This window comes from Pholcus phalangioides, unplaced genomic scaffold (assembly GCF_987345545.1).
Source record: "Pholcus phalangioides strain wild (caught in Gottingen) unplaced genomic scaffold, Ppha-v1.0 ptg000008l_1, whole genome shotgun sequence".
Taxonomy (NCBI): domain Eukaryota; kingdom Metazoa; phylum Arthropoda; class Arachnida; order Araneae; family Pholcidae; genus Pholcus; species Pholcus phalangioides.
Genome location: NW_028301601.1, coordinates 10,349,254 through 10,375,763, shown reverse-complemented (window position 1 = coordinate 10,375,763; position 26,510 = coordinate 10,349,254). Strand labels below are relative to the sequence as shown.

The 26,510-nt window shown below is 34.5% G+C and overlaps 1 protein-coding gene, 1 long non-coding RNA gene and 1 other non-coding gene across 7 annotated transcripts in view; 2 read left to right on the top strand and 1 right to left on the bottom strand.

Annotated features, from left to right (window-relative positions):
- The window catches only part of tutl (immunoglobulin superfamily member turtle), a 320,969-nt gene that overhangs the window by 286,813 nt on the left and 7,646 nt on the right, over positions 1-26,510 (top strand). For both annotated transcript variants that reach the window (XM_089234150.1, XM_089234149.1), the window contains exons 7-16: positions 5,128-5,243; positions 8,329-8,482; positions 10,824-10,935; positions 11,301-11,479; positions 15,542-15,637; positions 17,038-17,244; positions 17,365-17,463; positions 18,455-18,595; positions 19,281-19,363; positions 20,838-20,865. In XM_089234150.1, coding sequence (XP_089090276.1) covers positions 5,128-5,243; positions 8,329-8,482; positions 10,824-10,935; positions 11,301-11,479; positions 15,542-15,637; positions 17,038-17,244; positions 17,365-17,463; positions 18,455-18,595; positions 19,281-19,363; positions 20,838-20,865 — 1,215 coding nt within the window. The remainder of the gene's footprint in view (positions 1-5,127; positions 5,244-8,328; positions 8,483-10,823; positions 10,936-11,300; positions 11,480-15,541; positions 15,638-17,037; positions 17,245-17,364; positions 17,464-18,454; positions 18,596-19,280; positions 19,364-20,837; positions 20,866-26,510) is intronic.
- The window catches only part of LOC149083659 (uncharacterized), a 36,013-nt gene continuing 17,111 nt past the window's right edge, over positions 7,609-26,510 (bottom strand). The window contains exons 4-5 of one of the 4 annotated variants that reach the window (XR_016192919.1): positions 11,292-11,455; positions 7,609-8,745 (exon numbers count right to left, since the gene is read on the bottom strand). This is a non-coding gene — a long non-coding RNA (uncharacterized LOC149083659). The remainder of the gene's footprint in view (positions 8,746-11,291; positions 11,456-26,510) is intronic. The other 3 variants (XR_016192920.1, XR_016192922.1, XR_016192921.1) reach the window with 3 other exon arrangements.
- TRNAA-GGC (transfer RNA alanine (anticodon GGC)) lies at positions 10,018-10,089 on the top strand. The gene has a single exon. It is a non-coding gene; the product is annotated as a tRNA-Ala (tRNA).

The following is a 26,510-nucleotide window of genomic DNA, read 5'->3' as shown; positions in this document are numbered from 1 at the left end:
AATTTTTGGGACTCCTTTCCCTTTCACCTTCCTTGCATTAAATATATCTTTTATACGCATAATTTATGTCTACGATAATTTGCTTGAAGGGCCACTATAGGGGCTCCTGGTGGGCTACTCACTCGCTTCCACACTTTTCTAGTCAATATTCTGGTCGTTCGCTGACCTGGTCACTCTTATGCTTACAAACTCTCAAGATCAATCTTTTGGTCATTTACTGACCTGGTCCCCCCTATATTGCATAAGGTAGCGTGTTATTTTGTCGTTCAGCACAGATAGCGAAATTCTGTGCGCAGAGAAACAACAGGTCTGCGCAGGTGTAAAAAATAGAATTCGCCCCCCCCTCCTATCTGGGGGAAAAGTCAGAAGGCACATTTCATGTAAGAATAATTTTTTTCTTTTTCTGCGAGAGCGTCTCGGTGCTCACCCATGGCGCCCCGCCGCCCCATCCTGAAGCCAGGTCGCCCTGGACTGAGTACTTTGGTAGGCCTCCTCTATAGCGAATTTACAGTGTAAAAAAACCCAATAATATTCGTCCCGAGTCCATTCTACTGAAACCATTGGGAGTGGATGTTTGATTTCGTATTCAGGAGATATTCACCAACATCTCAGTTGAACCCCCCTATGAACATTGGCAGAGATAGACTAGAAACTCTGGAGAGGAGAGGGGGGGGGGCACGATGATGATGTCAATTCATGCATTACTATGTACATTACATACATTAGATCAGTCGGCTACGTATGCAGAATTTTCTCGAGAGAAGGCTTTTCAATTTTTTTCCCTCCTAAAGTGGGTGGGGGATTAGAACCAGGGCCGTCTTAAGAGCATCATGGGCCAAGTGATTTTTCTGAGACCGTACCTGGCGAATTTTCGAAAAATTCAACTACGTACTTCTCATTTTTTTGAGGGCCCCTATTCTCTTGGGGGCCCATGCGTTAAGGCGGAATTGCCCTGAGGGCGACTGGTAAATTTAATCGAAGACTAAATATGTATGTAAGGGGTCATTAAAGTATTACGTCAGCATCGATGGGGGGGGGGGGGTTCTGATTTGCTGATGACGGGGGGGGGGGTTGGATATGATGATTACGTCATCAACCACCCTTTATGAAGATATGAAATATTCTTAATGGCATCTTATTCGGTGCACCAAAAACGGAAAAAACCTTTCGATAGTTATTGGGCACCTGAACTAACATGCTCCCTAACGATAAGTCCTTTACAGAGCCACTTTAGTGATCTCTAAATGTTTCACGGATCCTTCAAGTGCTCTGGAAATGTGTCCGGGCTGCTTAAGTACTTTGGAACTGTGCTACGCATCACTCAAGTGATCCGTAATTATGCCACGGATCACTTAAGTAATCAGGGAATGTTTCGCGGGTAACTTGAATGATATGTAGAACCGCACTGGGGGACCGCTTAAGTGCTCTAAAACTGTGCCACGTGTCACTCAAAGGATCTCTAAATGTCCCACGGATCGTTTAAGTGTTCTGGAACTGTGTCGCGGGTTACTTAAGTGATCTTTGAATATGAAAGTGATCTTTGAGGCCTACTTCAGCGATCTGAAAATGTGCCACGGGTCACCTAAATGCTCTGGAATTGTGCCACAGGTCATTTAGGCGATTTGTAAATGTGCCGCTTCATTCGTTTTTACAAAATTAGGTTTGAGGGGGCAAGCTACAACAAATAACGTTAAGGGCCACATTTGGTCTGCGTGTCAAGGGTTTACCATATATGGCTTAAAGGGTGTGGGTTGCAATGAATTTCTTAAAGAGGAATTTTGAGTTCTTACCCTTCAAATAGCATTTAAATTAACAGAAACTGATTATAATAACATATAAAGGTATTTTTGCATACATATTTTTTTTTCGTCTGGGGGGAGGTGCACGACCCCCTATTGCCCCCCCCCCCTCCCGCGTACGTTTCTGATCCCACCAATATGCATTAGGAAGTAGGGGCAGTGCTGACGAAATTTTGCTGACTTCTGCTGACGAGGGGGGTCAAAAATGGCGAAACATTTGCTGACGTAATACTTAAACGGCCCCTAAGATAAATAGCCGTGGTTGTTTGCAGTGCATTTATGGTGTAAAAAACAAAATCAGCAGAACAACATGGGGCCTCAGAGCCCGGTCTGCTTCTACTCCTTGTGTGAACCATGAGGTCATCAATAATTGATTGGAACAGTCATCGGTCAGCTATACATATACAATGCAGTCCAATGCCTGAGTGAGACGTTCGTGTGAAGCATGTAGAGAAACAAAAAAAATTTAATTTTCCTCTGCTTTTCTAACAAGGGCTGCGCTCATCTAAAAGAAAATCATTCGTGTCTAACCACGACCACCACCTAGATAACCTAGATAAGGTTATATAGGAGGTCGTGGTCTAACACCATCCGGTCAAAGCAAAGTTATATTATCACTTATTCGCGTTCAAATGGAAGGGGGTGGTTCTTTCTGATGATAATTAGTACCGAGAGAGTTGGAAAACTTTAAAAAGAGCAATTCTTTTGTTCTCAATGCTCGAAATATTCAAGTTTTATAGATTTTGGTCTCTGAAAATTTACTAATAAGCTTAAAAATACGTCAAAATAGGCAGGAAAACAAAAAAAAAGTCATTTTTACCAAAAAAGTTTGAAAATAGGCAAAAGAAAAAGGCATTTATGGCATTTTGCCTGAACTTCCAGGCTCTACTAATACGCACCAGTAATTATGTATAACACTGCAAATACATTATTAATTTTTATTATTATCTAATTCAAAACCTTGTCTTGAGCATTTATTTTATACTTTCAACGAATGTTTCGAAATTTGAGATAGAATTTTCAAAATAATGTAAAAATTTCTTCCTTGCGATGCTCATTAATTTTTACGTTTGACAATTTTCGTTCCGAATTTGTTACAAACGGCTGGTCACAGGTAATTCATACTTTTTTGGATAAGGTATTTAAGTCTTTTTTGGTATTGAATAAAAGAAACTACACCTATTTGAAGTTTTATCGTTGTTATTTATAAGAAAAATTTATGATTTATTATCGTGAACAAAAAAAAAATTATCAATTTATACACATAGACTTGCCTCAGTGCAAGTGTTAAAACTTCTGATAAAAGTAGGTTTGAATTATTAAATGTTAAAATTTTACGTTTTATACGCGATTGTAACTTTCATTTCAATTTTTGATGTTATCGTGGTAAGCACCTCCCCACACTGTTATTACGTAAGTTACTCTTGATAGGATTCATGCATGGAAGACTGTCTTAAGGAGTTCCGGGCTCGTATGATATTTCTCAACCTGTATAATACTGCTATTTGTTTCCTAACTTTACAACATTGTTTGTGTGACTGTTGCATTTGAGATAGTCTTGTATATAACGTCTTGTTATAAGTTCTAAATGTGTATATTCTCTTACTCTTTCTATATGATTGCAAGAACAGCTCTGGGAGGAATATTCACAAGTGTGTAATTTATTACTTATGATTAATTTCTCAACATATGCGAGGAATCATTCATTTCAATCCTCCGCGATTTGCGGTAGTGCTGCATTAATCGCCATTGGCGATTTCTCGATGACTTTAGCAATAATTGGCCACTTGCATCATTTTTTTGGTGTCTATTGGTGATCTTCCGTATTTGAGATCCCAATTTGCCGTGTTTTTCTCGGGAAAGTATAGTTAGCCTAAGTTTAAGTAGAGTGGTCACATGACCCGGGGAACATTTTCGTGTGTACTATTAAAGTACCTCGTTTTTCCCACCCAGGCTTACTTCAACATTTATTCTTCTATAGTAACCTTGTCCTAACCTAACCGCACGTAGAAAAGGGGAGGAGAAGGTGAAAAAGGGCAAAAAAATGGAAGAAAAACAAGGAAAAATGAATTAAAAAATAAAAACAGTATAATAGATAAGTACAAATAAGAGAGAGGACAGAGGTTATAGGTACAGGAAGTCGATTTCTCTTTTCACCCTCACCGAACCTGTTCACTTTTGCTCTTATATGTACAGGGTGTGCAAAAAGTCCGTAGAAATGTTAAAAATGAATAAAACCCGGAAAAATAACCGAAATGAAAAACGGTTTGCAGGGTTAGTATACCTAGGTCACGGGAATTTTTTTTAAGAGGGAGGAAAAAAAATAACTAAAAAAACAGCCGATAGGTGGCGAATGAATGAACGCCAAAACTTTGCCACTGTAGCTTATCCCGTTGCCGAGATGTCTTTCAGCCCAGCTTCGTGTCCGATAGGTGGCGCTGGTACGAGTGACTTCGGTGGAAATATGCAAATGAGACGGTTACAAGAACTTGCGCTCTTAATCCACAACCAGTTCACCGTTGTATAAACCGTGTATGTGGACATACCCGCCAATACGAGACATTGCCAAAAATTACGCCAAAACTAAACAAAGTTGCCAAATATTGCTAAAAATAACGGAAAAATCACAATGGTGAGAAATAAAGCATTACTGCAAATTGCAGTGGATTAAAATGAATTCCACGAAAAAAAAACAAAAAAACCTTCACTGAGACAAATGTGGGAGATTAATATTCTTATTTATAGTTGTAATTATCATATAATTTATGAGTTGAAAATTAATTTCAATCTTTGACTTCAATAAAGAATAAAAATTTAAGTAGGCTTCGTGTGAAAAACGGGAAAAACAGGGACTCTTTTGCCAAAAAGTCGGGACGGCAGAAAACAAAAAATATCGGGACTGTCCCGAGAAATGCGGGACGTACGGTCACCCTAGTACTAAACGATTTTGGGGCATTCTGTTCGTTATTTGCGTATCTTTTCTTTGACTTGTGTACGTCAGTGCCACCTACCGGCTCTTTTTTTGGGTTGGGTGGAGGTTCCTTCGTCTTAAAAAAAATTCCCGCGACCTAGTGATGCTAATCCTGCTAACCGTTTTTTATTTCGGTTATTTTTCCGGTTTTTTATGAATTTTTAAAGTTGATATGGACTTTCTGCCCACCCTGTATATATATAATAGAAGGATGCATCATAAGTGGTGGAGGGGGAAAGGAAATCACTAATAATTGCATAGAAATAGAAGGAAGATAAAAGAAAACTTTGAATGCAATGTATTGCAACACATCTACCTTATATGATTTATTTATCTCTAATATACGTTCTCTTTCAGAACCTCCAATGTACACAATAAAACCAAAAGAATTATATCAGAGACCAGTTGACAGCGAAGTCAAATTACCATGTGAAGGCCTTGGTCAACCAAAGCCTGCCATTACATGGAGAAGGGTAAAATTATCTTCTTTTTTTTCTTTTATTAATTAAAGACTTACACTGAATTATCTTTTTTTTTTCTTTTCTTTTGGTAAATATATACTTACATTGGAACATTTATCATATTGAAATGTGATACTGACAATGACCATTGAGCTCAAAGAAATGTTTCAATTGAGAAAAATTGAAATACGCTGGTAGTTAAAGAACCTGATGTGGGTGGGGGGAACCAGGGCCGCAACTAGGGGAGAAGCAGGCGGGTCTCGTGCCCCCAGGTGCTGGACCAGAGGGGGCGCAAATTTTATTCTCAAACCTCTCCTTCAACATTACAAGGAGCACCAAAATGTGCACTTGCTCCGGGTGACCAAGCATCTAGTTGCGGCCCAGGGGAAACAGTATGATACATACTATAGTCCTGTGAGAAACTACTTTGTAAGAATTAATAACAGAAAAATTTTAAATGTTGCTTTATTCTGATCATTTGAGGTAATACTTACAGTAGAACAATTGAAATTGTCTAAAATTATATCGACGAAAATGGTTAATCCCCCCACCCCCACGTCAACGTCAAAAGAGGTACAACCTTGTTTTCTGACAAACATATTCTGATATTTATGATATTTATTGTTAATACAGGGATTCCTTCCAATCCTTCCTCCTGAAGAAAGAAATATAACAAAACCTTCAACCTCCCAAAATAGTTTGTTCTTTCCCTTCACATAAGTTTTAACTGATTTCTCTCCAATGTTTGCATATTTTTCTGACTTCTGCTTAATATTTTACATTTTGCCTGACTTTTGCGAAATATTTAACATTTTTCTAGACAGTTTTACATTTTCCTGACCATCACTAAAGAGTCGGTTAGGTCGCAGGGGAACCCTATAATAAAAAAATTAATAATTTAAAAATTTTAATATGGAAGAAACAGTGAAAACTATTACAAATTCAATGATTTTTTGACCACTTTTTTTGCCAGTATTGGTTTGAACAGCCAAATTGGTCGAAATTGGTTTTGAACAGCCAAAATCCTGGAATAGACCAGAAGTGATTTCAGATATGTGCTCAACAGTATAGGTGTAAAGAAGGTTATTGCTAGTAATGCGATTTTCAAATGAGGCAGTAAAGAGAAAATGACAAGACTATTGTTATGAAATCTTGAAAAAAAGTTAAGCAGAAACTGACAATAAACAAATAATGTTCATACATGTGATGAGGTGCTTAATTTATGTATGAATTGAAGTAGGCTATCTTTTACCATGTCAATATGGGAAGGTTTTATGACATAAGATATGTTCCTTGAAACGAATATAAAACTAGAAAATAAATGTGAATGCAATAAATAAATTGATAATATCTCCACTGAAATCCAGAAACACAGACTAAAGGGACCAAAAACACGCGATTTATTCACGATTTTTAAAAAAAAAAAAAGAGTTTTGAAGTATTTGATGACACAATCAATGATTCAGTCTTCATTGAATTCTTCACCCACAAAATACACATAAAGGATACAAAAAAATATTTTGATACAATTTAGCTGTCTTATCATTATTAAGAGTGATGCCTATTGTGATACATCAATCAAAATAAAGCTTCAAGTATTTTCATTTCAATATGATACTATTTCTTGTGTAGTACCAGTACTGTCTTCACCATGAGGAAGATTTAATAATTGATATACAGGGTGATTATAAAAAACTATCCAGACATATGGGCCCCTAACTATCATACCATTCACAGAAACTGAATGAAATTTTGGCATAAGTTATTTTGATGTATGCGCTCAAGAATGATATGGAAAACAACAGTGTCACTCTAACAGTTACGGTTACAGTGAGAAAATTTCGAAAATATCAAATGGCAACACCAAGTTTTTTGTATTGGAATGTGATCTCGATTGTGAAAAACCCTAAATAGCGTTCGAACGGCAACTGTAGCATGAAAATCATCGGCGGTAGATAGGCTAAAAGTGAGGACAACCAATAAGGACAGAGAAGCAGCATAAAATAAAGCATTTTATTGTGTTTCACAAATTTTTCGACATGACCTTGTGGAGGACTAATCAGGCTGGGATCTCAGCTGAAGCAACGGTGTGACGAATGAAACGAACATTAATGCTCTGGTGCAAAGTCCTTTTTAATTTTTCCTTGCCTAGCTCCGGGGATTTTCGTGCTACAGGTGCCATTCCAACGCTATTTAGTGTTTTTCAGTATGGAGATCACATTCCAATACAAAAAACTTGGTGTTGCCATTTGATATTTTCGAAATTTTCTCACTGTAACCGTAACTGTTAGAGTGACACTTGTTTTCCATATCATTCTTGAGCGCATACCTCAAAATACCTTATGCCAAAATTTCATTCAGTTTCTGTGAATGGTATGATAGTTAGGGGCCCATATGTCGGGATAGTTTTTTTATAATCACCCTGTATATATATGTGCACAGCATTAGAAATTTTTTAGGAATATTCAAGGATCATTAATCATGTGAAAAATGGCATTTCTTTTCATCCTATTAATGCATATACCATGTCCCAGAAAGTAAAAAACTAAAATGTAGCATAAAAAATTTAACATATTGCATAATTACATCTTCAAGTGCCTTTACTTTCATCACAGATTTTTTTATAGTACAAAAAAAAATGTATCATTATTAGGACAACTGTTAAATATCCCAATCTTTTACTGTACTCCAATCTGTGTTGAGTTCTATCTTAGACCCACCTGAGGTTAATTCATTGAAATTAGCTTGTTCCAGTGAATCAGAATATCTTCTAATCATTGAAAAAAACTGAGCCATTCAATTAAAATATAGATTGTCATAAAAATTATCTTTGTATAAATATCTTTATAATTAAGATATAGAAATCTTATAAAACAGGATATTTTTTTCCTATCTTTATAATGTAAGAATACTTTTGATAATTGCTGCTTTGCATGTAGTAAGAATGATGAGCAAATGGCATTCGTAAGTTCTTGGTATTTCTCAATATAGTCAAAAAAATTTTCATATCAAATCCATTCAAAAGCTTGATTTGATGAAAATTTTCCAACTGCTGTAATTTCAGTCTCTTTAAAAGTGTTTTGACCTTTTGTTACAGGCTGATGGTTCAAAATTACCACGAGATCGCTATCAGCTTCGTGGAGGTAATTTAACCATAAAAGACCTGAAGAAAGAAGACCATGGTCGATATGAATGCGTTTTAGAAAATGAAATAGCAACTCTTGTCACTAGTACTCTCCTTCTTGTTGAACGTAAGTATTTTTCCACAATTTTTTTTTTATTAATCATAAGAATAATTATACTTCTTTTTTATCTTAGTAGCATGCATATGTTACTGTCTTATTCCAAAGTCTAGCATCTACACATAGTGGCCAGTAACTTCACACATTGTCCTGGCTTCACATTAGCTCCTTCCTTCATGAAGTGACTGGATGATAACTGACTATATTGCGAAGATACTAGGCTTGAGACATGCACCATAACACATACAGTAGTTCCCAGAAAATGACAGATACTAAAATATAACAAAAAATAATTAAACAAATTTCACAAGTAAACAGTAATGTAAGTATGCAGTGATTTTTTTTATAACAGGATCAAATAAAACACACGGAGTGTACGTAATCAAAGTTCCCCTATTATAAGCTGTCAACCGCCATGTGACAGCTCTATTAATCAGAAAATTATGAAACTTAGGAAATGTCGCATCATTTCTTCAAAATGCTTTATAATCAACCCTTTAAGCTAATGAAATTTAAATGCCAAGGCCCTATTTGTGGTATTTAAATTTAAAAAAAAATTTAAGTTTGGTAAGCTCTGCTGAAAATAATTTATATTTCTTCAATTTTAATTCTAAAACTGTAAAAAAAAGTGAGAATATAATAAAACGTCTACTCTATGCAATAAAAATTTTACTAAGATTATTTAAAAAAACAATCAGGGGGTTAAAATTTTCGCCACCTGTGATGTACCACGTATTGAGATCTGTGCAGAGGGGTTAATAGTTAGGCTGCATGAAGCTCAGAATAAGGGAACTTCAGTCATGTACACCCTATATTATGGACATGTTGAATTATCTTGAAAAGAATGTCAAAATACTGTATTGTATGTAATTTAATTTTAATCATGGGAGAATCAGGACATATAAGAAAAAAAATTTTGAGAAGAAATGTCAAATACAGTAAAACCTGTCACTTTGTGCACCTCTATAGTCTGGACATCTCTCTCCCCATATTTGACAGTTTTGAATGGAACCGGCTATAACCCTAGATTAAAGCATGTCTGCAATACTCTATATCTTGGACATTAGACACCCTCTGGGTTCTTACCTTGGACAGGTGCAGCTAATTGTTTGCTTATTATGTGGTGAAGCATTGAATACTTGACAGTGTATGTGAAGTTGTTGGTAGGGTATGTTTTCCCCACCTCTAAGAAAGATTTAGAAAACATATTTATTGAAACAACTTCATTGTTAACCTACAGAATAGGGTGAAACAGCCAGACTATGGTAAGCCTACAATGGTACAAATATTCAATCCTTTACACTTTACTATCAATTACAATCAATTGTATTTGATTTTCATATCAATTACACTTCACTTCTGAAATATAGATAGCAGCACTGAGAAATCAGACACAACACAATATATATATATATATAGAAATGTCCTCCCCACTTATTAATACAAGATTCATTGAAAGACTGGTTATTTGTGGAGATGAAGATTACAAGGAAGAAAAATACTTTCAACAAATATATATGCTCCAAGGTTGAAATATTCTATCTGCTTCCATAGCTTAGATGGTAGAGCACTCGTCTGGCAAGCGAGAGCCCGGGGTTCAAGTCCCCGTGGGGGCAGTGATGAATTTTCTTCCCTGTAATCTTCATCTCCACAAATAACCAGTCTTTCAATAAATCTTGTAAAAGCACTATATATGCACTCAGACTGTTAGGTACATGACACCTCACTCTGTAGTGAATTGTCCATGGCGATAGATTGGAGTTGTGCACAGTTTGAAAGAAAGAAAGTCAGACTGTGGTGTTTTTATTGCACCTGTATATTCCTTCATTTCACAAGCTTTCTTTTTTCAAATCTCTCTGCATTTCAAACTTTTATTCAGTACCCAATGATGTTTTGTACATGAAGTATCATTTTAAACTTCCTACAAGTGTGAAAAAAATTTCAACTTTGCATTACGAGTTAACAAAAGTTGGAGGAGCTGACCATTGAAAAGAGAAGTTATTGATTAAATTGATTGACATTTAATTACTGCACTTAAATTTCTTATAGTAAGATATTAATCAAAGAGATGTATTGTACATAATTATTTTCTAACACCTACTCAAAAAATTAATACTTGTAAGTATAGTTAGTTTTTTGTCATATTCTACTAGCTAAAGCCTTTTAATGATGTCGTAAAATATTTCTTTGTGTACCCCTTTATCTTGGACACCTCTAAAAAACTTGGACAGATTTTAATGGAACCATAGGCGTCCAACATGGACAGATTTTACTATATTTACAGAACATTGAACAATAAAGTAAATATAAATTGTTCTAATTACCCTTTGTTTATTTTTCAATCAACTAGGTACCACACCTCATGCCCCAACAAATGTTTCGGTAAACACCAGTACCGTTGCTGCGACATTGACATGGCTTCCGGCCTACGATGGTGGCCATGAACAAACTTACGTGATATGGTAAGAATAAGAGTCTAAAAGCTACAAATACTAATCTCTCTCTTTTAAACCTTTAATTCACTTAAATTGTGTCATATCCAATGCCTCGCAACTAAATGCAATTTTTAAATCATACTAAATTTGAATTTCTAAACTACGTAAAACATCTATTCAAACAAAAACTTTAATAAATAACATTTCCAGTTACAGCTGGCATCGATAAAAAAAATGGCACCATCAATACTGTACATTAATTTTTATTTGACATTTTGTTTTAATTTTGGATTAAAATGGCATCAAAAGTAAATTAAGGCAGTGCATTATCTATAAAGATTTTGAAACCAACAAAATATAGACTTATAAAAATATATATATACACTTTACAGGTACAGACTTGCGGACCAAGGTGAAAGTGACTGGCGCACAATTCGTGTTCATCCTGGTACTGCAACTACATTTACAGTATATAATTTGCAGCCAGACTCAGAATATGATTTCCAGGTGCTATCCAGAAATGTTTTGGGCGATGGAATGTTCAGTCCTATTGTCAGGGCAAGAACAAGATGTATGTAAAATTTAAATTTTATGATATCACACATTAAATTCTCAAATATTATGAACATGAATTGTAAACAGTCCAATTAGCAAAATATAGTAACTTTGTGTTATTTTTTTCTTGATGCTTAATAAATATCTATTTTTATATCTATATGTTTATATTATTTATGTTCTTTATTTCAATAATGTTATCTGTATACCTATTGATGTTTTTATACAGGTCATTCTCACAAAATTGGAGAAAAAATTGAAAGACAATTATCAAAAATAAAATGTGAACCAAAAAATCTGAAATTTTTTTTTTTAAGGACACTTCTTTACCAGCAGATAAATGAAATATAGTCAGCAGAGAAAGTTTATTCAAAATTAATAGCGAAAAACATTCACATATAAGTTTAACCATATTATAAGAGATGAGCAGATATGGCGTGGCATTTTACCTATTTCAGTACTTGATATTTTATGCTTGGCATTTGCAACATGTTCCATATATTTTGGTAGTTTAGTTTCTCAACTCAGACAAACACTGACATTTTGAATAATTTTTTTTATCAAAATTGCGTGCTTCTCACTCCTTTTTCCATTGATTTTATGGGGGACAACAAATTTTCAATTTTTCTTTGTTATGCTAGAGCACAAATTACATTCTCTAAGCAAAGTCTTCAAATGAAACATTACTGCAACTTGATGCTGCAACAAAGAAATCTGGATTTTTTTTACTTCCCCCCCTCCCCCAACTTATGTGATTTCAACAAACCTTCCTTCTGGTTACCTAATGCCAGAAGAAAGACATTTTTACATGTTTTTTGCAACACTGATAAAAAACTATGCACATTGAAAACATATGCTTTTCAGAAATAACAGGTCTCTCTAAACTGAAACGTGAGATAAATTGAAAATAATTTTCAATTAAATATTCCTCACAAAAAAAGTAGCCAGGAGAAGGACATTTAATAAAGCCACTCGCCTCTTTTTCCTCAATAAATCTAATTTGTAAATTAATTTAAAATTATAATTGGTTTGAAAGGAAGTTCAAATGATGTGACTACATTCTTTTTAACTTTCTCAACACAAAGTTTGATAGGTGGCAAATGGTGTTGAAGGACTTGAACCAATGTATTTGAAATGTCACAAATGGAAAAAAAAAGCGGGGGAAATTTTCATTTAGCTATGAATTATTGATAAATAATATTTCAAATTATGAAAAAGATGAAATATACAATGTGCATAGTTAACAGAGCGTACATATGGCATTTTGTTGGTGAACCGTGGATCCTAGAGGTGTACTTTCAATTAGAAAAAGGATCGTAATAACATGTAGTACTATGATATGCCATTCATGTTACAAGGGGTTATATAGTTATTAAAATTAAAAAATTATATTTTTATACATTGCCTGAGTGCCCAAAAATCCTGTTAGAAAGTTCTTGCCCTGTCTCTCTTGATGCCAACTAAAAAAATTTCCATGTATCTAAGTGCAATATTCACTGAGATATTCTAATTCAAAAAGAAAAGTTGGGAAAAACCAGCATCAAATACAAATACAACGCCACAACAGGCAAAATGCCCAATGAGGTGGCTGAGAAAAAGATGCCCATAAAAATATGGATGTCATATATTTAAAAAATACAGCAACCCAATTAAAAATGCAATTACAAATGATATATATATACATGATAAAATAGTATACAATGCCCATAAAGAATACTTATGGTTGTCTTATTCTAAATATGGATAGCTTCTCAATTTACCCCAACATGTTTATCGTATTTCTTTTTAAACGTGTCAATTGTGTTACAATTTACTACCTCCGGGGGTAAGCTCTTCCATCAACAACCCTGTTAGAGAAAAATTCCCTGCGACACCATAGCCTAGAATTGTCCCTTACCAATCGATACTGGTGTCCCCTTGTAAAAGCAGCCGATTTATGGTGTACTAATAATTCATGGTCCCTCCTAACCATCCATTTGAAATTTTTTAACACTTCAATCATATCTAATGGCACCTGCATTCATCCAATGTAAAAATATTCAAAAAATAAAGTCTCTCTTTCTAACTCGAGCCCAGTGTGTCAATAAGGACATGCGTAGCTCTTATCTGCACCCCTTCAAACAAGTCTATGTTCCTCTGTAGGTATGGTCTCCACAACCTTACAACATACTCCAGGCCAGGCCATATTAAGCCTCGAAAAATGGAAGAATGACTTTAGGAGAATGCAGAGACCTTTTTGAAAATGAAATCGAGCATTCTATTCATTTTTGACCACCGCTGAGCAATGTTCAGGAAACCTAAGCTGCTCGCCAATGAGAAATGCGGGTGAAATGATTTTTCTGCATTTAATGCTGGTTTTTTTTCCATATCTTCCTCCGTTCTTCAAATTTGAATATCTCAATGAATATTGCACACAGGGACTGTATTAAAAACTTGATTTTTTTATGTCAATAACTATACAACCCCTTGCAACATGAATGGCCAAGCCTAGTACTACATGTTATTTGAATACTTTTCTAATTTGAAGTACACCTCTAGGATTAATGGTTCGCTAATAAAATGCCATACACTCTGGTAACTATGCACCCTGTATGAAAAGAAGCATACAGAGTCCTAAAAATATATATTATTGAAAAAAAAATTTTTTTTTTTGCTTTGAGATAGGAATTCATTTAATTCATTAAATAAAAAAAATCATTTTAAAATTTGAAAAATAGGCTGGGGACAGGTAGAAGAAGGACATTTCCTTAAGAAATTAAAATTTGTTCAAACAAATTTTTAAAAAATCTATCGATGAAAAAATTATAAATGGAGTGGCGACTTATTGGAAACTGGAATATAAATAGAAAGTGAAGAACAACAAATTTTATGCGCTAAAAATAAACGTAAACTGCCGGGGACACAATTTAGGCAAATTTCATGAGAATCACCTATATATCAACAACATTATTTATTAATTTTTACTATGGATACGGGTGAATGTGAAATAGCTATGGAAGCCCCTTCATCCGAACATTGGGGATAAAGGAGAGATCCTGGAGCCAGGCTCCTCGGCTGGGATCTTTAGGGAGCTACCTCTGTAATACATTTAAAAAAATAACGGCATTCATCCCAAGTCCACAGGCTGAAGTCCTGTCAGCCCCGAATATGAGACTATGCTTCTTCGTGATCATTTTTCTTTCAAGAGAAATGATTCAAAATACAGTAAAAGTCTATTATAACAACAGTTCACAATCATGGCTAATATAATGACAGACTCGCATTGGGAGGACCTGGGTTCGAGCCCCACTATTGCCACAATGGTGGTCAGCTGAAACCAAAATGTGACCTTGAAATACCAGGATAGCTAATGGCAAATTGACCGGTTCTGTCAGGGCGATGACTTCAGCTGGTGCCAACTCTGGTACTGCATGAGACAGCCCTTATTATATGCCCATGCTTTGAAAGAATGACAGGTTTAAATAAGTTTTTTCATGAATTTAGTAGGTTATCAAGCAGTTCTGACACAACCACCTCTTTGGAAGTAAAATGGTAGTAAATTGCCTCGGTTCCCAGAAAAATCTGCTTGAATTTCATTTTTTCCCTTTTCCTGGACTTTTGCGAAATATATTTTACATTTTTTTTTTACTTTCTCTCACATTTATAATCTCCTGGACCTTACCAGACTAGCTTACTGGAAACCTTGCATAGCTGTGTAGGGTTAGTACAGCAAAGGTTTTCAAGCAATATCTCCAAAATTTCAAAGTATTTTTGAGTCATATTACGGGATGAGCATTAGGGGGGTTAAGATTATGTAACGCTCTTTGACAGTTGCAATGATTTAGAAGAAATTTTTTCAATACTTGCAGGGATCTCAGGTGTTTTATATGCATTGAAGAGAAACATTTAATGCCTGATAAGCAAAAAAAAATCAAAAGATTGCTATTAACTGATTTCATCTGTGAATATAACTGAGCAGATTGCTTCTATAACTAAGAAACTGTGTGTTTATATATTCGGCAATGTATTTTTTATTGGAATAGAATATCACAAATTTCTCTCTATTATACACTAACTTTTTTTTTTACTCTTTTCGCAGCTGCCATTTCTTCAGGCAGTGTCCCGCCCACTGCATCACCTGGAGTGACAATCTCTTCAACAATAGAAGAAGAAGAGCCACCTCCAAGTGTGCCAGGTAATATTCAATATATTATTCATCAAATAGTCTCAAAATTCACAGTAGGATAAGTATCACCTATGTGGTTAGAAACTCATCGTAATCAATTTACGATAAAATTTCAAATATATCATGAAATCCAATTAGAGCCCAATGGAAATCATGCTCATTATGATTTTCTGATATCGTGACACAACTGGCATAAATTTCTTATGATTCAAAGATGACTTACAAAAATTATTATACAGTAAAACCTCCCAGCAATGGCCGCTATTGGGAATGGCTGTTTTTATTCTCAAGGGAAAAAAACCAGCTAAAATTTGAGATCTGTTTAGCATTTAAAATGTTTATCTGTTCTGTATTTGATTATGATAATTATACAATTGATTATATTAGAATAATGATTAAATTGATAATATTACATTAATTTATTAATCAATCTACACGCGTTATTTTGGCAGCCTAAAATTTATGCTTGCAATGCTGAGATAGTACACAACAGAAACGACTTAGGAAGAAAAACTTAACATTGATATGGACCAAGATGGTGTACCAGCAACCCCAAATGGTTATTTGTTCCCACCCACGAGATCAACTAGATCATAGTTTCCCAAACTTTTTGTTCCATCGTCCCCCTTTTTCAAATTTTTTTTTCTCTCATTGCTCCTCGACTCAAGCAAACCCATAGCATCCTATGTTATACTTGTAGCTTCTATCAACCCCCCCTTCCCGAACATTACATCACCCACCAGGGGCAATATTGCCCACTTTGGGAAACACTGGACTAGATCATACATGCTCAACCCATAACTTGCTGCTCAAATGTGGCCAGTGATCTCAAACCTAATTTTGTAAGCATGAACTAAGTGGCATATCCTCAGATCACTTCAGTGATTCGCAGCACATTTATAGTTCATTTAAGTGACCTGTGGCACATTTATAAATCACTTAGGTGACCCGCAGTATATTTGGAGCTTGCTTGAGTGGCCTGCAGCGCAACTATAGATCACTTAAATGGCCATTTTTCCCTCTCCACTGCCTTCAGTAAACCCATCTAGCATTTGTACACAGCAAAAGAAAGTATAAATAATATTTTCCCTATAGATTTTTTTTTGGGGGGGGGGGGAATCCTTTGAAAATTGTCTTGAAAAAATTTTTTTTCTCATGCGATATGTGTATTTTTTTCCCGACTCCATTTCCAATTTATTTGGAGGTTATTTGTAACGTCAAGTCTATGGGACACGTTCGGTTCCAACAAAATGTGGCTGTTTTTTGGAGGTGGCCGTTAGAGGAAGTTTTACTGTACATAAGCATTGACAATTTCATGATCTTACACAATAGTTAAATAAAAATATTTTTCCCAACTTTACGCGAAGTTTAGCATAATAGCTAAATTGTCCCTCGTCTCAATCTTCCAGACACTACAACAGAACCAGTTCCAGAAGGACCAAAGCCATGGCCAGTGCGCGATATCAAGGCAACGAAGACAAATCAAGGTGTTCGAATATCGTGGAATCATCCGACCAACTTGACATTACCTATCAAGCATTATTTAGTTGAGTATCGAACTGATGCAGCCTGGCAAACTTGGGGACCCATCAAAAATACTGCTACATACTACGAGGGTAAAAAAAAAGATATCCGTTATTTATTCAAAACAATTCTATTTAAGGATACGTGCAATTTTACTGTTTAGATGTGCGCTCCAATTCAATCCTAAAACGAAAATTTCATATCAATTTCAGCCAAGCTCTTTACAGGGGGAAAATATACCTTTAGGGTGGTTTCAGTAGCTGCTGATGAGTCCTTCAGTGCAAGTCAAGAAGTTAAATTTGAAATTCATGGTAAGCTTACAGTTTAAATTACTCATACATAGTTGTCAATTCACAGACTAGAAAAATCTGTAGTTTATTCCGTGATGACACGTTCCACATCAAAGAAAACATGTCAAACAAATAAAAGAGGAAACCCTGGGATTTTTTGAAATTGTAATGAATGACCATATGAAAATCCCGTTTTTCCGGGATGCATTTTTCCATGTCCTGACTTTTTTTAGCAATAATTACCCACTTTGCTTACTTTAACCATATTTCATGACAATTATCGATTTTTCTTACTTGAAATCCTAATTCCCCATATTTTTCCTGAAAAAATGGGGTCAGCCTGAAATTGCAAGGACAGGAAGAGTATTTTCTTTAGGGATTTTCCATTCAAACAAAGCTCAATTTCAGGACTTTTAGGGATTTTTCTATGAAGATACAAAAAATTGGAAGAATTAGATTTCTGACCGGAAGATTTTAATAAGGCCGGGTTAATCGGGAGCATTGGCACCTATGCTCATGTTATTTTAATTCTGGCAAAAAATAAAATTCTCTATTCAATTGAAATTCAAGAGCATTGAGTATCAATGATAATTTTTGCTTCTTTCACTATTTTTAAAACTTTAAAAAAAAATGCATAACGATAAATTAATGTATTTCTTAATTTGTTTCATGTTCATTAAAAGAAAATTATCGGAATGTGATTTTGTTTCCTCACAAAAGTATCGAAATGGTTAAACAGGGTTCCCAGCAAAATCTGCTTGACAATTCCTCTGAACAAAACTCGTGAAAAAAGAGATATAATAATTCAAAATCTTAACCTTTCGAATGTTTTTCGAATGTTGTTTCAAATTTTTATTTCACACACTTTTTTTCTATATGTATAACTTTTGCCAAATATTTTACATTTTCCCTGAATTTCCTGCTCGCTAGGAACCTTGTAAGGAAAAGTTATGAAACAATTTTTGCATATGGTATGATGAGTTAATTATTTATATTGTTCGATTTTCAAAAGGTGATCTTCAGGAAAAGAACAGGAGCAAAGCTATCACTGCTGGAGTAGTTGGTGGCATACTCTTCTTCATTGCAGCTATTGTTTTGTCGGTCTGTGCTGTCAAAATATGCAATAAGAGGAAACGAAGAAAAGCTGAAAAAGGTATATTCTAAAATGACTTTGTATTAAACCTTATTTTGATGATAATTTTCATAAATATTTATGATTTCCTTGGGGAAAAAAGCTTTTTTGTACATTTAAATGTGTTGACTGGTGTATCACACCGAGCAAATGCTGATTTGTGATTCTGTGCAACTGATCAAACCTCTAATCTAACCATTAACAAGATAGCAAAGTAGAAAAAAAAACCGCTCATACACAAGTTTATATGCAACAAGATTCTTGAAGAAAAATATTTTTGTAAACTAACAGGGAATATATATGTCCCAGTAAAGAGAAAAAATCAGTTTTGAAAGGGTTAAATTGGCTTTTTCAACAACTTTCCAGTAATCTGGCTATTTTGGTAGCACAACCCTGGTCTGATATATGCCAGATTAGTGAGAGTGAGAGTCTACTGCAATGTTTCTCAAAGTGTTCATTGCTGATCCTAGGGAAGTCACAAACCTTTGTCAGGTTCATCATGACAAGCTAGAAATATTGATGTGTAAGCCTGTTTATGCTTTGAAGTGGTTCTTATAAATGCACAATATCTACTTTACTATTCTGGGGAGTCGAAGATGAATCATGGGAGGAGGAGTGACAAGAGTTTGAGAACCACTGGTCTACTGTATTTGTATATTTTTGTTTATCTATTGATTATAAACAAATTCTTCTTTATCATTATCAGCGTATATGATGGTAACATGCCCTATGGCTGATGCTAGAAATGGTGGTCATTCTCATGGAGGAAGTCCTGTCCCTTTAAAGAAGTAAATATCAATTCTATTTTTCATTATGTTTCCTAACAGTATTATCACTGCTAATTTTCACATATCAATGACGTTTCACCAACTGATATACTGTATATGAGTGCACTTGAGCTCAACACTCTACAAGGGCACATCAGGATATTCAGGAGCTTCCCCCTAACAATAATTATTTATTTGTTAAAATATAACTACTAAAATGAAAGGAACCTAAAATGAAACAGAACATACCAAAGAGAACATACCAAAGATATGTTCCTACCAAACATACAAGAGACCAAAATAACATTTCGTTTTAGACAAGTTTTCGTTTTATAAAAGTGCACATCAAAGTGCTAAATTGATATTTTGATTCCGTTAAAGACAGGTTTTCGTATCATACAATGCCTGTCTCGGACCGGTTTTCACTGTATCAGAATGAATTTTATTCTATTATATTTAATATCATTCGGACCATCAGAAAATAGAATGTTTCATCATATATTAATTAGGCAAATCTACAGCCATCACCATCAGTGAGATTCTCATTTGTCCAGGCTACTCACGGCTTATTCATGCAAAACCTCATTACATAAAACTATCATCCTCTTACATAAAAATATATATGCATAACTCTTTTTCACACCCTGCGTGCACAAATGTGTGGGTTGCTTTTGCTCGGAGTAGAATTTTTTTTTTACTTTAGGGTGTTAAGCTCTGGCTTCAAGGATTGTGTAAGTTTTCAGTTAGAAATATGGTGAATATGAACTTTGGGGGCTTTCATCAGAGGGCAGCACTTGAAGTTAAACTTTTAGGGGGGGAGGGGGGGGTTAAGATGACTTTCGGGGTAAAGCATTATTTACTACACAAAATTTAACAATAAAATTCTGGGAAAAGTTGTATGTGAAGATGAATATACCCTGCATCATCTTGGCTGAAAAAACACACACACGCAAAGTGAATTATTTTTTCCCAAAAAATAATAATTTTAAAAAATGAAGAAAACAATTTTATGGCATTTTTGAGTATCCAAAATGCAAAAACATCTTGAAAATTCCAAAAAATGAATGCTGGGTCTGAAAGCGATAATATATATATATATCTATCCTTTTCAGACCCAACATTAATTTTTTGAATATATATTATATACGTTTTTATATATATATATATATATTATATGTATTTTTGGAAACAATTTATAAATTTATAAAACATACGTCAAGAAAAGCACTTAAAGAGTACGTTCATTGAATTGGCTTTATTTTGTATAACTTCATGAGTAAAAAAAAAAGTAGAACAAAACATTAAAATATATATGTCAGTTGTTAAACCTAATTAGTTATTAGTAACAAGGATAATAGTCTGTCTGATTGTATCTATCGAGTCTTTCCTATAATTAGGTAGACTTCTTTTTCGTGTTTTAGTTGTTTGTTTTTTTCTCTCAATCTGAATATTTAACCAATCTTTCATCTTTTTTTCTTTTCCTTTTAACTTACTGGATCCCATGTCATCAAAGGAGAAAAAAAGGTGATCCATCTATTTATGATTCTCTCCAGTTTCTTATATCTCTAGTATTCTTTTAGTGTTCTTTCCTTTTACCAAATCTTTCACTGTTTCGATCAACTTTGAACTGGTATATATGCATGTTCATGCCATTTCACCATTTTTTTCTTGCCTCTACAAAATTTTTTTCCCCCTTTGGTGAGAAAAACATAGCATTAGAAAGTAAATTAGTAAATTAGCTAAAATTGATGCTTATATAAGAGTAGAGATGCCATTTAACCCATTATGTGACGGATCTGAGTGTGTACATAATTATTGACCCTAATGATCTACAAAATTATGATTCAGATATAGAAAATTATCTACATTTGATAGTTCTTCAGTATCAAACGTATGCAGTTTAATTTGTTCATAAGTTTCCTCCAAGTTGCTAGTGATCACAATTATGACATTGTGAATGATTTTATGCACTGAATGCATTTATGCACTGAAAATTTATAGTACGGGTATTAATAGGAATGTGATGTAGGGCAATTAAAAATACTGGGGGGGGGGGGCTGCTGCAGCAAGAAATTTGTAAATTACTGGATAAATACAAGAACCAGAGGTTATGAAAGTTCAGTGCAATATGGAAGATTATATGGGTGTTCATCATTCACTGTTCAGAGAGTTTTTTTTTAACTTAAATTTTTCTTTAGATTAATACCACGCCACTTAGTAACTATAACACTTTTGACTATTTTATTAAGTGGCGTGGTATTAATCTAAAGAAAAATTTAAGTTAAAAAAAAACTCTCTGAACAGTGAATGATGAGCACCCATATAATCTTCCATATTGCACTGAACTTTCATAACCTCTGGTTCTTGTATCCAGTAATTTACAAATTTCTTGCTGCAGCAGCTCCCCCCCCCCCACCCCCAGCATTTTTAATTGCCCTACATCACTATTAATACCAGTACTATACATTTTCAGTGCATAAATGCAGCAGTATATATATATTCCACAGATGCTATTTTGAGGGGGGGGGGGGGAAATATCACTGTGCAGTCCACAGTGGCGTTCAATCGACATGTGAAAATTTAATTCATCAATAATGAAATTTTAAGGAGTTGGAAGAGGTTGCCTGTGATGTTTATGTAGAAAAAAAAAATCCTATTATTTTTTTTTTAATTTGCATCCATTTATATATGCCATCTATAAATCTTTTATAAAACTATGTTTTACAAACTCATTTTAAAAATATTAATGTCTCTTTCAACCACTTAGAAAAAATATTTGCAGATAAATCACAGTGACATATAATCTTACCAATATATATATATATAAATTCAGATTTTTTTTACATATATAACCTGCGGGTTACACAAAGAAAAAAGTTACAACCAATTATTTTTGAAAACTTCAGAAGGTTCTTACACCCAACTGGGGACGAGTAAAACCGTATTCAAACTGTATTAACCCATCAATTAATGCAAACAACTATTAAAAAGTGAAAAGCTTAATAACATTAAATGAAATACTATTTCACCTAGATAGCAATCAAAAACCAATATCATCATAACAGTGCAAAAATAAGATCATCTAATACATAGAAGTAGACTCCTCACTCACTTAGGCTCATATTATGCCCTGAATATCTTGTACTGTCCTGATTCTAGGCCTGAGTATACAGGTTGTCACGTAAGTCCTAATTTGGCCTTTATCTCAGCAACCATTTGTCGTAGAGGTATGGTTTCAATTTGAAAAATGCTCAAAATGAATTCAGGAATTATTCTGTACCAGTTTTGAGATTGAGAACATAGTGAGTCATAAAATTAAAAAGAAACCTAAATTTTTATACGGACACTGTCCTAAAGAAAACTAATTAGAAAGTTGTTGCTCTATCTCTCCTAAAGCCAGGGCCGGACTTCAGCTGGTGTGAAGGGTGCAGGCACACTAGGCCGCTAAATTTTAGGGGCCCCAAAATGAGATAAAAATACTTTGATTATATTTCGATGTTTTTAACAAAGCAAATAGCTTAATATTTCTGTCCAAAAACTCTAAAATGCAGATGCAGACATTGAGCACTCTGGTCTAGGTTTTTCACAGACCCCCCCCCCCCCTAAGAGAAGGATGCAGATAGATCTAGTACCCCGGGCGTTAAACCAGATAGAGACACTAAATTCTTCTTTTAAAATTATTCAAAATTACATGAGGGAGACATTATTCATGATTGCTAGGCTGAAAGACTATCTAGTTGTGGACCTGGGTAGATAATTGGGTCTCTAGCTTGACAGTCCCCTCACCCCCACAACCTTTAAGTGTCTGGGGGCACAATTGAATTTTTTCGCTGGACAGCAGGCGCTATTGTTTGAATTTATTGTCGAATGGCTTTCTCAAATGTTTTTTTTATGACTATGAAATATTAATTTGATATTCATTATTGCACGCAAATGAGAGACAAAGCAACGATTTTTTAATTGAAATTACAGGACGGGGAAACTGTGTAAAAATTTAAATTTTTCATTTTGTGGCACACTGTATTTTCACTCTGAAAATACAGTGTGGTGGTTACAGGGTGGTTTCTGAACACATTTTGAGCATTTTTTTAAAATTAAAACTATGCCTGTTCAGCGAATGGTTGATGAGATAAAGGCTGAATTAGGACTTACGGGACACCCTGTATGATGTGACAACATGCATCCTAACTCCATGATTCAGTCCCACAAACACTTTGGGAATTTCCACGGGATTTTTACATTTCATGTACCACAACTCATGATTATTACTTGATGTAAAAGTAATGAGCACGAGTGCCACAGCTCTCCCCTCCCTGTGACAACAAAAAATACAAGAGAGTATAGAACCTGATGTTCTCGGAATAGTCCTTTCGTAGTCTGGGAATAATAGTCTGGCGTAATGGCATTTTTATTTGCATTTAATTTCACAAAACATATGTATCCCTGAAGTATTTTTATGTATGAAACAAATTCTAAAAACTAACGTTCAAGTAACAAATTAATTTTGAGATTTTCTTCAAATGATACAGGATTTTAATATTAATTGATCCATAAATTTAAATTAGGATTTTTGACACTATCTTGCTTTAGATGACCATTAATATAGTAAATCACAGATCAGGACTGTGTGTGGTTCATGTATGTAAATGCGATAAATTGGTTGGTTAGTATACATAATAACCAGTTATTGTGCATACTTACCAATCGTCTTGGTAAGTTCAATAAATTTATCACTTTTACCAGTGAATATGTGTGTCTGGTAAATTTGATAAATACTAGAAAAATTATGTTTTACCAAAGCTTATACATAATACTCAAGGGTCATTGGTAAATTTGATAAATACTGAAAATATCATCACTTTTATCAACAATTATGCATAATAATCAAGTATCGTTTGTAAATTTTATAGACACTTTACATTTTTTGCCTTTATCTGTGATTATGCATAATACCCAAGTGTAATCAGTGAATTTGATAAATATGAAAAAAATTCCAAGTGAGCCTAGTATGTGCGATAAATATAGCCATACCCTGATATAATGATAACATTTGCGATCGTATACTAATATAATGATACAATACATGTATGAATTATCATGTATAATGCGTGATTTATCATGTTTACCAATAACTTCATGCTTGGGTATTATGCATAATAACTGGTAAAAGTGATTAATTTGGGGGAAATTTATCAAATTTACCAATGATGCTTGATCACTATGCATAATCACCAGCAAAGTGATAAATTTATCAAACTTACCACAAAATGCTTGGTAAATATACATAATAACTGCATTTATCACATTTACTGTAACATCCTTGAAATTTGAATTCTTACATCCGCTTCCACAATACTTTTAGCAGTAATATGATTTGATCATCAAATTTAAAAGAGAATTGAATTTATTAAGCTTTTAAATTCATAGAAAATTTCTGTAATTTAACTTTTCTTTTCAGCGGCATAATATTGTGTATTTCTCTAGCTAATATAAGCTTTTTCTATGATTAATATACAATAACCTCCTCAGTTCTCAAGGTCATTTTGAATTTCACGTTCATTTTCAACTGCGGAACTACCTAAAATCAATTTCTGCAGACAGATGAGTGTGAATAAGTTACTACTAAATGTTTACAACGTCAGAAACTAATTTTGAGGTCTTTATGAGCATTTCATTTAGATAGGCCGATTTTTTTTTTTAAGTGCTGTGTAGTGTCTCTTACATGTGATGCAGGGACCCCAGGGGGGAGGACAATGCAATTTCATAATATAATATAAATGGTGCTCAAAATTTTATCAGCAAGACATCTTAAACTTGTAAAAAATAGCTACAAATGCTCAAATCACTTTATTAAGAAAGTTGTACACTGAAGAGAATGGAATAATACCTACCTTCAAGTATGAGGGTCGTTCGGAAAGTAATACCCATTTGAGCATGTGTGTCGTTTTTGCTGCGGCAGGTGCCCGACACGAGATCAACCAGTTTCGGTCAGTCGTCTGCTAACTGTATACAAGTTTGCATCACATTCTGACATTCTTTGTTTTTTTTTTTTTTGTGAGCAATCAAAATGTCTAAAAAAATTGGGTGTGCTGCCATTTGTGAAGTGAGATCTGTAATTTGTTATCTTAGTGATGAAAATGTGCACCCAAGTGAATCTTTTAAGGAAATCAAAGACGTGTATTGTGGTGTGATAAATGAGTCATCTGTGTGTTGTTGGTGCCGGAGTTTTAATGCTGGAAGGTAGAATGTCCATGATCATGAAAGAAGTGACTGCCGTCCATCATTACGGTTGATTTGTTGCAGTTTGTCGATGAACTGATTAAGCAAGATCGGCATCTGACTTTGTATAAAATTAGTGAGAATTTTTCAAGTTTGCTTCGAGCTATTGTCTACAAAGATGGTAAACCTCATCTGAAGTATTGAAAATTTGTGCAAGATGGGTTCTTCAAATGCTTAATGTGCAGGCTTTCTGCCGATAAACACAAACAGAAACGCATGGCCTCAGCCTTAAGCTTTTTGGAGCTCTATTCAAATGAAGATTATTTTCTTTCTCAAATAATGACAATGGGATAAAAGTTATGCTACGTGAAACTAAACATCTGCCTATGTAGTGGCATCATACTTGATCACCGACTGGACCCAAAAAATTCAAGCAAACAATCTAGACTCGAAAAAATCATGGCAACAGTATTTTTGGGACTGGCAAGGAATTTTATTCATTGAGTTCATGCCACGAGACGCCAGCATAGATGCAGATGCATACTGCGAGACACTGAAGAAACTGCTGCGGTCAATTAAGAATCAAAGGCACAAAATGCTGTCTAGAGGCATCATGCTTCTGCATGGCAATGAGCGACCTCACGTAGCTAAGATAATGAAAAAAATCACTAAAAGTTCAGTTGAAAAATTATCGATAATTCCCATACAGTAGTGACTTAGCCCCTAGTGACTTTCATCTCTTCACTAAACTTAAAGTGTTTCCGGGGGGGGGGGAGATGTTTTTAAAATGGTGAAGAGTCCAAAGAACAGGTCAGAGCTTTTCTTCGTAGAACAGCAGCAGAAGACTATGATATTGGCATTCAAAAGCTTGTTACAAGGTACAACAAATGTTTGAATTTGAACGGGGGGGGGGGGGGGACTATGTAGAAAAGTAGCATAAGGTATGAAAA